The 13,522-nt window shown below is 36.6% G+C and overlaps 1 protein-coding gene across 5 annotated transcripts in view; it reads left to right on the top strand.

Moving 5' to 3' along the window:
* The window catches only part of LOC135276061 (zinc finger protein 726-like), a 51,609-nt gene that overhangs the window by 9,185 nt on the left and 28,902 nt on the right, over positions 1 to 13,522 (top strand). For 3 of the 5 annotated variants that reach the window (XR_010343633.1, XM_064379179.1, XM_064379264.1), the window contains exons 1-3: positions 11,821 to 11,877; positions 12,372 to 12,498; positions 12,974 to 13,069. Coding sequence is in view for 4 of the 5 variants with exons in the window: in XM_064379179.1 (XP_064235249.1) it covers positions 11,833 to 11,877; positions 12,372 to 12,498; positions 12,974 to 13,069 (268 nt within the window). In the remaining variant the exon portion in view is untranslated. Of the gene's footprint in view, positions 1 to 11,820; positions 11,878 to 12,371; positions 12,499 to 12,973; positions 13,078 to 13,522 lie in introns of those variants that run through there. The other 2 variants (XM_064379304.1, XM_064379222.1) reach the window with 2 other exon arrangements.

Here is a 13,522-nt window from a genome sequence, read left to right as displayed (position 1 = left end):
TATTTTTGAGATAGAGTTTTCTTTTGTTTCCGGGGCTGGAGTGCAGTGGCACAATCTTGGCTCACTGCAGCTTCCACCTTCTGAGTTCAAGTCTTCTCCTTTCCTAGCCTTTTGAGTATCTGGGATTATAGTCAACCACCCTCACATCTGACTAATTTTTGTATTTTTAGTAAAGACGGCATTTTGCCATGTCAGCTAGGTTGATCTCAAACTCCTGACTTCAGGTGATCCACCTGCCTTGCCCTCCTAAAGTGCTGGAATTACAAGTGTGAGCCACTGCATCTATCTGCTTCCAGGTTTTGTCCATTCAGTATGTTGGCTGAGGTTTTGTCATAGATAACTTATTATTTTAAAGTATGTACCTTCAATGCCTAGGTTATTGAGGGTTTTTAACATAAAACATGTTAAATTTTATCGAAAGATTTTTCAGCATCTATTGAAGTAATCTTGGGGTTTTTGTGTTTAGTTCTGTTTATGTCATGAATCACATTTATTGATTTGTGTGTGTTGAACCAGCCTTGCGCACCCAGAACAAATTGTACTTGATCATAGTTGGTTAGCTGTTTTATATGCTGCTGGATTTGGTTAGTCAGTATTTTGTTGAGGATTTTTGCATTAATGTTCAAAGATATTGGCCTGATTTTTTATTTAAATCTCTGCCAGGTTTTGGTATTAGAGTAATGCTATTCTTATATAATAAGTTGGAGAGAAGTTACCTTTTCTTAATTTCTTAGAATAGTTTCAGTAGAGATAGTACCAGCACTTTTTTGTACATCTAGTAGAATTCAGCCCTGAGAATGTCTGGTCCTTGTCTTTATTTGATTGGTAGGCTATGTATTACTAGTTCAATTTTTGAGCTTTGTATTTATCTATTTAAGGCTTTTTTAAAAAATTTGTTCATTCTTGGAAGAATGTATTTGTTCAATAATTTGTTCTTTATTTTTTTGAGATGGGATCTCACAATGTTGCTGAGGCTGGAGTGCAGTGGCTATTCACAGGTGCGATCCCACTACTGATCAGCATGAAAGTTTTGACCTACTCCATTTCCAACCTGGGGCGGTTTACCCCTCTTTAGGCAACCTAGTGGTCCCACATTCTTGGGAGGTCACCGTATTGATGCCGAGCTTAGTGTGGACACCCGATCAGCATAGCTCACTTTAGCCCAAAACTCTTGGACTCAAGCGATCCTCCCACCTCAGCCTCCCTAGTAGCAGGGACTACAGGTGTGTGCCACAGCTCCTGACTTTTTTCTATCTTTTTTTTTTTTTTGAGACAGAGTTTTGCACTGTCGCCCAGGCTGGAATACAGTGGCCTGCTCTTGGTTCACTGCAAACTCTGCCTCCTGGGTTTAAGCAATTCTCCGCCTCAGCCTCCCAAGTAGCTGGGATTACAGGTGCCCACCACCACCTGGGCTAATCATGGGATTTCACCATCTTAGCCAGGCTGGTCTTGAACTCATAACTTCATGATCCACTTGTCTTGGACTCCCAAAGTGCTGGGATTACAGGCGTGAGCCACCTGTGCCCGGACAGTTTATTTATTTTTTTCAAGATGTTTTTGTTTGTGTACACAGAAATGTTCATAGTAGACTTCATTATATTTTTGTGGGGTCAGTGGTAATGTGTCTTTGGTTATTTCTGATTGTGTTTATTTCAATCATTCCTTCTTTCTTCATTAGTTTAGCTAGTGGTTTATTTATCTTTTTTTTCATAGATTTAATTACTGGATCTCTTGATATTTTGTACAATTTTTATGTCTAAATTTAGTTAAGATTTGATTTTGGTTATTTCTTGCCTGCTTCTAACTTAAGGGTTGATTTGCTTTTGCTTCTTTCATTCTTTTATTTATAATGTCAGGTTGTTAAATGAAGATCTTTCTAACTTTTTGATTTGGGAGTTAAATGGTATAAATTTCTCTTTTAACACCACCTTAGCTGTACTGCAGAGATTCTGATGTGTGTGTGTGTGTGTGTTTTGGTTGTTCTTTTTTGGTTTCTTAAATTTTTTTTGAGATGGAGTTTTGCTCTTGTTGCCCAATTCAAGTGCAATGGCACGATCTCAACTCACTGCAACCTCCGCCTCCTGGATTCAAGCATTGTCCTACCTCAGCCTCTCAAGTAGTTGGGATTAAAGGCATGTTCCGCCACTCCCACCTAATTTTTGTAATTTTAGCAGAGATGGGGCCAGGCTGGTCTTGAACTCCTAACCTCATATGATCTGCCTGCTTCACCTTCCCAAACTGCTGGGATTACAGGCATGAGCCACAGTGTGTGGCCTGTTTTTTTGTTCTTATTTGTTAAAAAAACAAAAACAAAAATACATACCGGTTTCTGCCTTAATTTCATTATTTACCAATAAGTTAGTGCAGGTCATTTAATCTTTATGTAATTGTATGGTTTCAAGTTGTCTTCTTTTTATTGAATTATATTTGTGTCAAGCTGTGGTCTGTCTGTATGGTTTGCCAAATTTTGAGATTTTGAATTTACTGAGGATTGTTTTATTTCTGATTGTGTGGTCAGTTTTAGAGTATATATAAAAAAATATTTCATATCTATATCTATATATTTTTTTGAGACAAGGTGTTGCTTAGTCACTCAGGCTGGAGTGAAGTGGCACAGTCTTGGCTACATACAAATAAGAGAAAATAGCTTACTAAAATATTCTTAAAACATTTAGATTATATGTAGATTTTTATCTTCTTTCGAAATATATGTAAATCATATTAACAGCTAAATAAATGTTTTGTCATTTTTTTTCTTTTTGACTCAGGATTGTCTTTATCTGGGACCTGACATCAATTGCTTGGTTTTTGTTTTGGCAAAAGATGATTCTTATTATTTTTAGTCTTTTAAAGTTGACTCAGATTTGTTCAGAGCAAAGCTCATTCCAAGAGCACGTAAAAGTTGAGCATAAATGCAGGATGAAATTTAGCAATACAGAATTATAAAGACTAAAAGATAGTGAGTAAGTTGTTTGACAGAAATGTGGTTATCCAAAGTGATTTTGCAGGCTGAATTATACTACAAAAGCAAAAAGAGTTCAGTTTTCTTTCTTTCTTTCTTTCTTTCTTCCTTTCTTTTTCTCTTTCTCTCTTTCTCTCTTTCTTTCTCTCTCTCTCTCCTTTCTTTCTTTCTCTCTCTTTCTCCCTCTCTCTCTGTTTCTTTCTTTCTTTTCTTTTCTTTTCTTTTTTATAGAGATGGGGTTTCTCCATGTTGGCCAGGCTGGTCTCAAACTCCTGACCTCAGGTGTGATCTGCCTACCTCGGCCTCCCAAACTGCTGGAATTATAGGCATGAGCCACCGCGCCCGGCCTTTTTTTTTTTTTGAGATGGGGCTTAGCTCTTGTTGCCCAGGCTGGAGTGCAATGGAGGAGTCTCAGCTTACTGAAACCTCCACCTTCCAGGTTCAAGCCATTCTCCTGCCTCATCCTCACAAGTAGCTGGGATTACAGTTTCCTGCTACCACATTTGGCTAAGTTTTGGTATTTTTAGTAGAGGTGGAGTTTTGCCATGTTGACCATGGCTGGTCTCAAACTCCTGACCTCAGGTGAGCTGCCCACCTCAGCCTCCCAAAGTGATGGGATTATAGGCATGAGCCACCATGCCTAGCCTCAGTACATAAACTGAACAGTGGAGTCTGTTGTCAAACTTTGATTTCTATTTATTATTTAGTACAATTAGCATAGTTATGTGTAGTGTTCATAAACAGCCTGCATTCATATACATTCAATAGTATTTTCTACAATAGTATGAGTATAAAGTCACAATATTTACTTTGAATGCATTCCTTAGTTATTTTAATATTGTGTTTCATACTTTTAAAAAGTAAAGTTTCTCAACAATTTTAGTTACAGAAAATTTTTGAAAATCTTATATACATTTGGACTAGTACCTTAAAATTATTGATATTTACATATTTATAAATAATATCCAAAAAATTTACTATCAAATTGTTACAGTAGCTATTAGTCTGATATGATTATCAATTTAACCAGTAAGGAGAATTATATGTAAGCATAATTTTAGTGTCTTTTATTTTACAAATTGGAATGCTGCTATTACAGGACAAATAAAGGCAGGTGCTGTGGCTGCCCCAGAACCTTAACAGCTTTCCATTTAGCTATGTTTCAGGCTCACATATATTCCACTATATTACCACAGGAAGTTTTAAATTTTTTATCAAAAAGTGCTGGTGGAAGTTGTCAGATATATTTCGATATAGATTCTGCATTCAATGGCTAGAAGATTAGAGAGCAGCAGAGATTAAAAAAAATCTTTTAAAATTCTACTAATAATATGGCCCCTTTCTTCATAATACTCATGTTTCTCATGTTGAGAGTAACTATGCACTTTGAGCATTTAGAGAGAAATTATTTTTAGAGAAATAATTTTTGGCTGACTTAATAAATCTTATATCTGATTTCAGTTTTCTTCTTAAGATGCTTTTCTTTTCTTTCTTTCTTTTTTTTTTTTTGAGACGGAATTTCGCTCTTGTTACCCAGGCTGGAGTGCAGTGGTGCGATCCTGGCTCACTGCAACCTCCTCCTCCTGGGTTCAGGCAATTCTCCTGCCTCAGCCTCCTAAGTAGCTGGGATTACAGGCATGCACCACAATGCCTAGCTAATTTTTTTAATTTTTAGTAGAGACAGGGTTTCACCATGTTGACCAGGATGGTTTTGATCTCTTGACCTCGTGATTCACCCACCTTGGCCTCCCAAAGTGCTGGGATTACAGGCGTGAACCACCGCGCCCAGCCCTTAAGATGCTTTTCTTTTTTTCTCTCTATATAGTCTTTCTTGAAGTGAGAGCTGTTTTTCTTTGGAATGCTTTGTGTTTCTGTTTTAGAAGCCCTATGGGTATCACATAAAGTTTGTGAAAAGTGTAGGCTGTCACAGTGAGAACTCTTGGAGCTATCTCTATCTGGATGCATGGTGGAAATCCAGCAGTATTTCTTCCATGTCACCATTATAAATAGACACTGTAGATTAAATAATGCTCTTATTCCCATTATTGTGAAGGTGCAGTTCTACCCAGGAGCCCTGCAGGCTCTGCTCCTGCAGCTTAGGCTTCACTCTGTGATGTGACACTGAAGTGCTGCTGTGGCGATTGGCATACACCTAAGATGTGAGCTGCTACCTGTAAACATTGTGCTGTGGGCTGTATCTCAGTGGCAGATGGTAGAAAACAAAAGAGAACGCTGGCCACCAGAAGAGGGGAAGCAGGAGTGCTCTAGCCCAGTCCTCAGGGAGTAGAGAGCCACTGCTTTAAAATGCAAATAGCCAAAAAGATAGCAACCTATTCAAGCACTTTTGTAGAAGAGTGAAAGTCTACCTTAAGCAGGCACCTGGCTTCAAGTTGCAAAGCTACCTTCTGTCCTGAAGATGTGAAAAGCTTATTTTGTTATTGAATATAACCAATTAGCATACACGAATGGCCTCTCCAAGGACCGGATGAATTTAGAATCAACTATGTATGACATGGTGCTTTAAATTCTTCTTGTGAACTAATTGTGATAACTGTCTTTCTGTCTTTTTAATCTCTTAAGCCGACTGACTGTAATACATGTGACATTCAGATTTAATTGTGTAATGAAACAGTTTTCTTTCTGTTCTATTATTGTGGTTTCTCTGGAGCTGAAGATAATTTCTTTAAAAATTGTATTTCCCAAACACTGTGTAGAATTACCAGACCAAATATAAACATAAGGTGCCAACCAAGCTTTATTCTACAGGGGACGTTTCCTCTCAGGCTTCCAGTCAACCACTGGAATTGCATGCTGTCACCTAAATATGCAGGCAGAATTGTGTCTCTGCCTATTTGGTATCTATGGTCCTCTACAGTGACTTTTAGAGAGGCTAGACCAGCTTTTTACAAACTTAATGGGCAGATATTAATCATTTTACTTCTTTCAATGGCTCTTGTGTCTTCAGAACTGAAACTGACTCAGAGGCCATAGAGCACAGAAACCCAATCTGAGTAACACGTATGCATTGAGTAGACAAAGACATGAGAATCTCCACTTCTTTTTCCCTCCTCTCGCTGAAATGCTCACAATTGCAGGTAAAACCTGCTGCTACTCCACCCATCTGGGACCTAAATCTGGAGCTCTAAAATCTAAATTTAGGTCTTGGAATTTTAAAAAACAAAACAAAATTAAAAAAAGCCAAAACTTTTATTTGAGGAATGCAAGTCTTTTTACTTATAAAGTTTAGAGAGACTTTAAAATAAGAGCACAATTATGTTTTTCTCTTTTCTTTCAACTATTTGTTTATCTTTTGAAACCGTTCACTACTGCCACAAGTAGGTATACGTTAAACTAATAATGTCACACTGGACACTATGTTCTATACCTTAACATTAATAATGTTAAGTCAAAAAGTAATTAAACTTATTTATTTAAATAAGTCAGTGTCAGTAGCAGGAGAGGGCACCTGAGAACAAAAAAAGAGAAACTTATATTTAAAACTGTCGTCTTTATTTCTGTGGAGCAGCTCATTGTTCCTGAATCATTTCTCTTATAAAAGACAGAAATTGTAGTTTTTCTATCTTGGGCCATCTGCCTTTGGGTGTGGTGGTGACAGGTAAACATGTGGTGCTCAAAATTGTAAAGAAATATTCTAAAGATGCAGGTGTAATTAGTCCAGAAGATCTCATCTGAGAAGCAATTCTAGAGGAGGAGGAGAAAGAGAAAAAATGACTTTTTTTTTTTTCAGTTAAATATGTCTCAGATCGAGTTGTGTTTGCTCTGGAGTGCGATGCATTTAGTATTGCAAATCTTTACTTCTATTACCTCTGTTTTTTCTCCTTAATGAGTTTGTCTTAACTTAAAAAAATGCTTATGATAGTCAAGGGTCTCTGAAAAATATTTTTTTTTCTAAATATCATAGCCTTCTCTACATCATGGCTTCTTATATGCCATGCAGAATTCTCACCATAAATTTGTGATCTGCAATATTGAAAATGTTCGCTTTGTGACTGTTGAACATGGACAGGTGTGGATAATATTTCTATGGGGAAAACCTGGGGTTCCTAGTAAAGATGGAGAACATATAATGTTGAGGTTATATTTGTATTTTTTTATATCTCTATGTATTACATGATTAAGAAAATGCTCATTTAAACAGGATGACATTTATTACCCAGAAAGTTCTGAAAAAAATTATCAGGAGTTACTTGCTTATTAGGGTGCTAAAGAAAGACTACTTAAAATTCCTATTAAAAATTGTAGAACATGGAAGATATCTGTATCTTGAACTTTCCATAAAACTATTTTCTTAGGTTTAAATTTTGACTGTAATTTACTTTGGTGGTGGCAGTATCTCAGTAGTAATGATGTGTTCTGGGTGTATCAATACAGTATAAAAACTTGTCCTAGTGCAGTTGATGTTAATAAGCCTTTTTGTAGATTTTTTCACTACAGAGTTATTTTTTTCTTCATCATTAAGTATCTTTATGAAGGTAATATGCATAAACCATCACATTTAATCTGGCAGCTGTCCCCCCATATTTTTAAGGTTTTTTTTTTCTTAATTGTACTTTAAGTTCTGGGGTACATGTGCAGAACATGCAGGTTTGTTACATAGGTATAGACATGCCATGGTGATTGGCCATATCCATCACCCCATCATCTACATTAGGTATTGCTCCTAACGCTAGCCCTCCCCTAGACCCCCAGCCCCCGACAGTCATGGTATGTGTGATGTTCCCCTCCCTGTGTCCACATGTTCTCATTGTTCCACTCCCAATTGTAAGTGAGAACATGCAGTATTTGGTTTTCTGTTCTTGTGTTCATTTGCTGAGAATGATGGTTTCCAGCTTCATTCATGTCCCTGCAAAGGACATAAACTTATTCTTATTTTTATGGCTGCATTGTATTCCATGGTATATATGTGCCACAGTTTTTAAGTCCAGTCTGTCATTGATGGGCATTTGGATTGGTTCCAAGTCTTTGCTATTGTGAACAGTGCTGCAATAAACATACCTGTGCATGTGTCTTTAGAGTAGAGTGATTTATAATCCTTTGTGTATATACCCAGTAATGGGATTGCTGGGTCAAATGGTATTTCTAGTTCTAGGTCCTTGAGGAATTGCCACCCTGTCTTCCACAATGGTTGAACTAATTTACACTCCCACCAACAGTATAAAATTGTATCTATTTCTCCACAACCTCTTGGGCATCTTTTGTCTTCTGACTTTTTAGTGATCACCATTCTAACTGGTGTGAGATGGTATCTCAATGTGGTTTTAATTTTCATTTCTCTAATGACCAGTGATTATGTGATTTTTTTCCATATGTTTGTTGGCCACATAAATGTCATCTTTTGCGAAGTGTCTTTTCATATCCTTTGCCCAGTTTTGATGGGGTTGTTTATTTTTTTTCCTGTAAATTTGTTTAAGTTCTTTGTAGATTCTGGATATTAGCTCTTTGTCATATGGGTAGACTGCAAAAATTTTTCTCCCATTCTGTAGGTTTCCTGTTTACTCTGATGATAGTTTTTTTTAGCTGTGCAGAAGCTCTTCAGTTTAATTAGATCTGATTTGTCTAATTTTGGCTTTTGTTACCGTTGCTTTTGGTATTTTATTCATGAGGTCTTCACCCAGGCCTATGTCCTGAATGGTATTGCCTACATTTTCTTCTAGGGTTTTTATGGTTTTACGTCTTACATTTAAATCTTTAATTCATCTTGAGTTAATTTTTGTATAAGGTGTAAGGAAGGGATCCAGTGTCAGTTTTCTGCATATGGCTAGCGAGTTTTCCCAGCACCACTTATTAAATAGAGAATTCTTTTGCCATTTCTTGTTTTTGTCAGGTTGGTTAAAGATCAGATGGTTGTAGGTTTGTGGCATTACATCTGAGGCCTCTGTTCTGTTCCATTTGTTTACATACCTGTTCTGGTATCAGCACCATGCTGTTTTGGTTACTGTAGCCTTGTAATATACTTTGAAGTCAGATAGTGTGATGCCTCCAGCTTCACCCCCACCCCTTTAGAATTGTCTTGGCTGTGTAGGCTCCTTTTTTGGTTCCATATGAAGTTTAAGGTGGTTTTTTCCAATTTTGTGAAGAAAGTCAATGGTCGCTTGATGGGAATAGCATTGAATCTTTATATTACTTTGGGCAGTATGGGCATGCTCACCATATTGATTCCTCCTAACCATAAGCATGGAATGTTTCTCCATTTGTTTGTGTTCTCTCTTATTTCCTTGAGCAGTGGTTTGTAGTTCTCTTTGAAGAGGTCCTTCACATCCCTTGTAAGTTGTATTCCTAGGTATTTAATTCTTTTTGTAGCAGTTGTGAATGAGAGTTCACTCATGATTTGGCTCTCTGTCTGTTACTGGTGTATAAGAATGCTTGTAATTTTTGCACATTGACTTTGTATCCTGAGACTTTGCTGACTTTGCTGAAGTTGCTTATCAGCTTAAGGAGATTGTAGGGTGAGACAGTGGGGTCTTCTAAATATACAATCATGTTGTCTGCAAATAGAGACAATTTGACTTCCTCTTTACCTATTTTAATACCCTTTATTTCTTTCTCTTGCCTGATAGCCCTGGCCAGAACTTCCAATACTGTGTTGAATAGGAGTGGTGAGAGACGGCATCCTTGTCTTGTGCCAGTTTTCAAAGGGAATGCTTCCAGTTTTTTGCCCATTCAGTATGATATTGGCTATGGGTTTGTCATAAATAGCTTTTATTATTTTGAGATACACTCCATCAATACCTAGTTTATTAAGAGCTTTTAGCATGAAGCGTTGTTGAATTTAGTTGAAGGCCTTTTCTGCATTTCTTGAGATAATCGTGTGGTTTTTGTCTTTGATTCTGTTTGTGTGATGAGATACATTTATTGATTTGCATATGTTGAACCAGCCTTGCATCCCAAGGATGAAGCCGACTTGATTGTAATGGATAAGCTTCTTTATATGCTTTTGGATTTGGTTTGCCAGTATTTTATTTGCAGATTTTTGCATCAATGTTCATCAGGGATGTTGGCCTGATTTTTTTTTTTTTTTTTCAGTTGTGTCTCTCCCAGCTTTTACTATCAGGATGATGTTTGCCTCATAAAATGAGTTAGGTAGTATTCCCTCTTTTTCTATTGTTTGGAATAGTTTCAGAAGGAATTTTACCAGCTCCTCTTTGTACCTCTGGTAGAATTTGGCTGTGAAACCATCTGGTCCTGGACTGTTTTTGGATGGTAGATTATTAATTGTTGCCTCAATTTCAGACCTTGTTATTGGTGTATTCAGGGATTGAACTTCTTCCTGGTTTAGTCTTGGGAGGATATAATTGTCCAGGAATTTATCCACTTCTTCTAGATTTACTGGTTTATGTGCAAATAGGTGTTGGTAGTTATCTCTGATGGTAGTTTGTATTTCTGTGGAAGCAGTGGTGATATCCACTTTATCATTTTTTATTGCATCTATTTGATTCTTGTTTCTTTTCTTTTTTATTAGTCTGGCTAGTGGTCTATCTATTTAGTTGATCTTTTCAAAAAACCACCTCCTGGATTCATTAATTTTTTGAAGGGTTTTTTTGTGTGTGTGTCTCTATCTCCTTCAGTTCTGGTGTGATCTTAGTTATTTCTTGTTTTATGCTACCTTTTGAATTTGTTTGTTCTTGCTTCTCTAGTTCTTTTAATTTTGATGTTAGTGTGTTAATTTTAGATCTTTTCTGCTTTCTCTTTTGGGCATTTAGTACTAAAAATTTTCCTCTACATACTGCTTTAGATGTGTCCCAGAGATTCTGGTATGTTGTGTCTTCATTCTCATTGGTTTCAAAGAACATCTTTATTTCTGTCTTCATTTAGTTATTTATCCAGTACTCATTCAGGAGCAGGTTGCTCAGTTTCCATGTAGTTGTGTGGTCTTGAGTGAGTTTCTTAATCCTGAGTTCTATTTGATTGCACTGTGGTCTGAGAGACTGTTTGCTATAAATTCTGTTCTTTTGCATTTGCTGAGAAGTGTTTTACTTCCAATTATGTGGTCATTTTTAGAATAGGTGCAATGTGGTGCCAAGAAGAATATATATTCTGTTTATTTGGGGTGGAGGGTTCTGTCGATGTCTGTTAGGTCCGCTTGGTCCAGAGCTGAGTGCAAGTCCTGGATATCCTTGTTAATTTTCTATCTTGTTGATCTGTCTAATATTGACAGTGGGGTGTTAATGTCTCCCACTATTATTGTGTGGGAGTCTAAGTCTCTTTGTAGGTCTCTAAGAACTTGCTTTATGAATCTGGGTGCTCCTGCATTGGGTGCATATATATTTAGGATTGTTAGCTCTTCTTGTTGCATTGATTCCTTTACCATTATGTAATACCCTTCTTTGTCTCTTTTGATCTTTGATGGTTTAAAGTCTGTTTTATCAGAGACTAGAATTGTAACCTCTGTTTTCTTTTTGCTTTCAATTTGCTTGGTAAAAATTGCTCCATCTCTTTATTTTGAGCCTCTGTGTGTGTCTGCGTGTGAGATGGGTCATGACTCTTTATCCAGTTTGCCAGCCTGTTTCTTTTTATTGGGGTGTTTAGCCTATTTACATTTAAGGTTAATATTGTTATGTGTGAATTTGACCCTGCCATTATGATGCTGGTTATTTTGCCCATTGATGTAGTTTCTTCCACGCATTGATGGTCTTTACAATTTGGTATGTTTTCCAGTGACTGGTAGCAGTTGTTCCTTTCTATGTTTAGTACTTCCTTAAGGAGCTGTTGTAGGGCAGGCCTGGTGCTGTTCTTTAGGTTTTCTTTGCACTTATCTTTCTTTGGTAAATGAAAGCTCTCTTCTTTGTTTACAGGCCAGAAAAACTGAAAACAAACACACAAACAAGAAAACAGGCTCTTTCACTTGCTGGATGTTTGACAAAATAGTTTTTGGGGCCAAAACATTGGCATTACTGGTGAGCTTGTTAGAAATTCAGTAACTCAGACTTTATTTCAGATCTCCTGAAAAAATAATCCACATTTACAAGATGTCCCGTTTTGTACACATTAAAATTTGAATGGTACCTTCTAACTCAACATGTCTATCTTGTATGAAAAATAAAAACAGTTGTGTCTTTTTCTTCTGAAAAATATTCAGAACTCATTCTCTATTATGTAAATATAGCACACAAAAATGCACGTTAGTGTTTATGCCCTCTATTTTCCACTTTATCATCCAGACAAGTATCATATATACACTGATGTTGTGGATATTATGCTACTCTCTTTTCTCAGAGTTAGAGAATATGTTACAAAATGTTTCTATATTGACAATTATTTTATTGGATAGTTTCAGCCACTCTTATAAGTCAGAACCAGTTCTATTCACTTTCTCATTTTACCTTGAGTCAAATGAAAAATTCTGCCCAGACCTACTTTGTAAATATGTGTGTTTGTCTATGTTTTCCAGGGACTGTTGACATTTAGGGATGTGACCATAGAGTTCTCTCTGGAGGAGTGGCAATGCCTGGACACTGCACAGCAGAATTTATATAGGAATGTGATGTTAGAGAACTACAGAAACCTGGCCTTTCTGGGTAAGGATAGCTTTAATATGGAATTCCTAATGTAAACTAAAGGTTTCATTACTTTTCTGTAGAATGTATTTTGCTTATTTATACTTTCAGATTTCCGTTTTCAAGAAAATCCTGGGGATTTGTCTGTTTAGAAAAGAATTTCTTCAAGATATTTTATTTTGACCCGAAGTTTCCATATTTCTGAGCTGATCTGTGTCCTTCACTTTAGTGATAATTTCAGTAGTTTAGTGGCATAGAACATTGTTTCTCACACCTTAAAGTCTAATTGCCATCAGGAATTTTTGATTGAGTAGTAACAGGCAGTGAAATTAAGAATCTATAAAATTAAAATATTTCATAAATATTTAAAAATTTCTGTTATAAATTGGTATATTGGGATACATTTATTAGAATATTATATCCTCTTTACTGAACACATTACTAAGTTGGTAATTGGAAAACATGAGCAAGATTCCTGTTATTTTTAATAAAACAGGTATTGCTGCCTCTAAGCCAGAGTCGGTCACCTGTCTGGAGAAAGCAAAAGAGCCCTGGAAGATGAAGCAACATGCGATGGTGGATGAACCCCCAGGTAGGTGAGAGTGAATACAACAGACGACATGGATGAGCGGTCCAAAGTCAAGGAGAAAGCCAGTCTTTAAAGTGATTTGGGAAGCTGTTATCCAAAGGAAATAGTTTCTGAGAAGCCTGTAATTTAAAAAAAAATTATACTCTCACATAAGGGCATCTTCTGTCTTATGCTTCTAAAGTATCTAAGAATTCTACTTTTCCTTAAATGATCTTCCTTCCTACAGTGACAGCCAAAGTACTGTTCATGGCAGACAATAAAGTGTAAAATCTGATTTATTTTTTCTTGTTTTTGTGGAGAGACAGGTATCTGCATAATTTTGATATACTGTATGTTAACCTATTTTTTTTTTTTTTTTTTTTTTGAGATGAGGTTTCACCATGTTGGCCAGGATGGTCTCAATTTCCTGACCTCATGATCCACCCACCTCGGCCTCCCAAAGTGCTGGGATTACAG

The sequence above is a fragment of the Aotus nancymaae genome, unplaced genomic scaffold, assembly GCF_030222135.1.
Source record: "Aotus nancymaae isolate 86718 unplaced genomic scaffold, 86718_ANA_hifiasm-v0.15.2.pri h1tg000001l, whole genome shotgun sequence".
Lineage (NCBI taxonomy): Eukaryota > Metazoa > Chordata > Mammalia > Primates > Aotidae > Aotus > Aotus nancymaae.
The sequence above is the reverse complement of the archived record's forward strand: the minus strand, read 5'-3'. Positions and strand labels throughout refer to the sequence as shown.